This window comes from Populus euphratica, unplaced genomic scaffold (assembly GCF_000495115.2).
Source record: "Populus euphratica unplaced genomic scaffold, PopEup_1.0 scaffold263.1, whole genome shotgun sequence".
NCBI classification, from domain to species: Eukaryota; Viridiplantae; Streptophyta; class Magnoliopsida; order Malpighiales; family Salicaceae; genus Populus; species Populus euphratica.
The window spans coordinates 83,914-87,364 of NW_011500061.1; the positions used below are offsets into that span (position 1 = coordinate 83,914).

The 3,451-nt window shown below is 39.6% G+C and overlaps 1 protein-coding gene across 4 annotated transcripts in view; it reads right to left on the minus strand.

Annotated features, from left to right (window-relative positions):
- Positions 1 to 3,182, minus strand: part of LOC105108060 (two-component response regulator ARR2-like) — a 4,285-nt gene extending 1,103 nt beyond the window's left edge. For 3 of the 4 annotated variants that reach the window (XM_011002214.1, XM_011002210.1, XM_011002209.1), the window contains exons 1-5: positions 2,747 to 3,182; positions 2,138 to 2,290; positions 1,664 to 2,047; positions 1,171 to 1,247; positions 1 to 1,005 (exon numbers count right to left, since the gene is read on the minus strand). In XM_011002214.1, coding sequence (XP_011000516.1) covers positions 1 to 1,005; positions 1,171 to 1,247; positions 1,664 to 2,047; positions 2,138 to 2,290; positions 2,747 to 2,924 — 1,797 coding nt within the window. In that variant the 5' untranslated portion in view covers positions 2,925 to 3,182. The remainder of the gene's footprint in view (positions 1,006 to 1,170; positions 1,248 to 1,663; positions 2,048 to 2,137; positions 2,291 to 2,746) is intronic. The other variant, XM_011002213.1, reaches the window with a different exon arrangement.
- Positions 3,183 to 3,451: the final 269 nt, after the last annotated feature.

Genomic DNA, 3,451 nt, shown 5'->3' on the forward strand with positions numbered 1-3,451 from the left:
AAACATTGGCTTGCCTACCACAGATATATTATTCCTGCTTTGTCCATTACTTTGGCATGAAGAAAAGCCTTGATGAGATAAAACTGATGGTGCCACGTTAAGGCTGCTTTGCACAGAATTGGATTGCTGAGAGCCATTGAAGGTCATGCCTACATTCTGTAGCTCCCAATCATGGGATCTGTGCTGTTGCAAGTCACTAAAGATATCATAACTTGGCATGAATCCTCCAGGTCCCTTTATTTCTGAGCTGATCTCTTCCTGAAATGTCCCCTTGGATGTGAGACTAGGCACCTCAGCAGCACTTCCAAGAGGAAAACTAGTGGCTGTCAATTCAGCTGTAGTGTTCAAAGGGAAATTCAACAACGTAGATGATTGTGAAACTGGATTGAATCCTATTCCTCTGCCATTTTCAGCTAATCCATTTCTTGTCAAGACCCCACTGGCAAGTGCATTAGATGCAATAGGCTGCCCTATGGATGATGAGAGTCTGGGAACATGGCTGTTGGTAGTTTCATTTAGTATCTGACCCCTAGACTGCTGTTGAGACATCTGCATCAGCAAAGAACTACTCTGGCCTGCATGGGCATTGAATTGCATATTCATGCTCCCGAGGGACTGTGCTGAATGGTGCAAGTTCGCTAGCTGCTTTGGCTCCATGGTGGTTGGGATTCCATGAAGCAGGTTCGTTTGCTTACCATTGTTCAAATGTTGCTGTTGCCCCTCCCCAAATCTTAATTTTGGATTTTCAAAGCTGAAAAGGTTCCTCTGATCAACAATTGGCATGGACATTCTAGGTTTTGCTGTTGATCGACCAAGTCCAGCTGCTTGCAGTGTGGCGAGACTTTGTGCAGGGAGTTGACCAGCAGTAGCAAGAGTTTGAAGGTCAAGCCCATTAAGGGAGGACAATGACCCATATGTTGCCTCTTGTGGGCTGATAAAAGAGCTGCCCATACCGTTCTGGTGCTGTGAAACCCCACTTAACCTTCTAAGATACAAGCGATATTTCTGTGCCAAACGGTTCGATAGTTAGCATAAATGAAACTGGAAGGAGAAGTCACAAGATATTTGTATGAATTAACCCAGGACAGACAAAAAATCATGACAAATAAAAGAAACATGTACATGATATTTTATGGAAAACATTCCATGCAAAGCAAATTTGTTCCGTACCTGAAGGTGGCTAGCAACATTTTCTCTAGTGAGTCCAGGAACATTCATCAATTCCAGAATTTTCTTGGGGACAGCCTCTGAATCCACAAAAGAAACATAAACGTATAAAAGGGCAGTGGTATTGGAAGGAAATAAACAGAGTCCATTGGAGAGAACTATGATGATGTAAGGTTTGACCTCCAGTCAAATTACATTTGGGTGACTGGATTGAATTCTTAAAAAAAAATGTCAAGGCAGAGCACAGAGAGCCATTAGTTATGCAAAAGTATCAAGAATTTCGTCAAAACTGTGAGTTGATTGAGAACAAAAGGGCAGCAGAAAAGTATGTTTATGGCTTACACTTCCTTAACCCCAAGATTGTTCTCTTAATTTCCAATGCATGCTTATAACTATGTGCATGCCTTCTCTAAACACAAGGCACAGCCTTTAGGTGCATGTAAATTAGGCAGCAAAGCGGTATTAGCAAATTGAGAGATATGGTTAGGATACTTACTGTCAATGCCTAGTTGATTAACTGCTGCGACAAACTGTTGATGAAGTTCAACTGACCAAACCACACGTGGTTTCTTTAACGCGGATGTATCATCCCTCTCCTCTGCTTCTTCTTCCTCATCTTTTCTCCTCTTTGAATTTTTCCAACTTCCTTCATTTGCTGAGGACGAGTAATCAGCATCTTCAGGTTGTTTCTGCTGCCTATCTCCTCCCTCTTCGACACTCCCTGATTGCTCCAAATCCTTCCATTCATTCCTTCTCTTGCGAACCACATGCTGCCATATGTTCTTCAGTGCCTCAATGCGAATCGGTTTAATCAGGTAATCACAAGCACCGTGAGTTACACCTTGCATCACCACATTTTTCCCATCATCAGCTGACATCACTGCACGGTTCATGATTAAGCACATGACATCACATTAATGTTAAGAAAGATCATTAAATCCATCTGAAGCGACTGTGACCGGAAACTTACTGATAACAGGCAGATCCATCTCCAGCCCAATGCACTCAAGAAGTTTAAATCCATCCATGTCTGGCATGTGGACATCACTGATAACAATATCATACCCGTTTTTGTTCTCTCGAAGTAAAGACAACGCGATCTCCGCTCGATTGCACGTCGTAACTGAAAATTCCCACACAGACCAACTGAATCAATCAAATTACACGAACAACGAGTCTGAGACGCACACACAGAGGCTGTGAAGGAAGTTTACCAACCAGTCACAAAGAGGAAAGCATCAGACATCATAAATTCATGCAAATCTCCAAGACAAGAAGATACATCCAAATTCCTAGAAATCTTGAACCAAATTTAGGACTCCAATTCACAACATGATCATAGCACAAAGTATTACAGATGTGACACCAGCCCTCAAATCTAAACACTTCCACATATCTCCACGATAAAATTCACTAAAGTAATAGGAAAAAAGAAAAGATCATTTATAAAAGTCACGCAGAAAAATCACAACACACTCAAAATTAAGGCAAAATAATGTCTTCCACAAAAAAAACATGAAATTCAAAGAAACTAAACTTATCTTTTGGAAGTAGAATTCACATAAATCTCCATAAATACCTTCATAAAGGCAGGTCCTAAGCATCTTCTCCAAGATCACAAGGCATGTTGGATCATCATCAACAACCAACACACGCAACCCTGCCGGAAACTGATCTGGGACGCCATCAGAGGCCTTCCAGACGCCACCAGAAGTAGCCGTTGACATTGATCCTTTGCTGTTAGCAAGATTCATCATAGCTGCAGGAACTTTAATCTCCAAGAGAAGCAATTAAACAGAAACGAGACACCAAGTTCACATGTTTGAAAGACCTCAACTTGGCATCAAAAACATTAAAAAGAAAAGGAACCCGGTTGAGAAACACGGATGTTCGAGGGAAAGAAGGGATTTTCTTGGATTATTAGAGTAATTGATTAATAAAAGAGACATCCATCAGCTTCAGTTGAATTGAATTCAAGCTCTAAAAAATTCCCTGGTTTCTTTCAGTATTAATATATATTTATTTTAATTTTAATCAAAGGATTATTTTATTTAAAAGTGGGTCAGTCGTTCTTGGAGAGTGGATCCAGCTCACAATTAAGGTTAACTACCTCCAGCAAGAGTCCCTAACGTTAAAGTCTTTTTTTTTTTTACTGTTTATTTTTTTTTATTGTTTATTGTTGTTATGTATGATGTGTTTAATTCTATTTCTTTTTTGTGTTTTTTAAAAAAATTAAAAAGTTTTTATTTTTTAAATTAATATTTTTTTGATATTTTTAAATTAT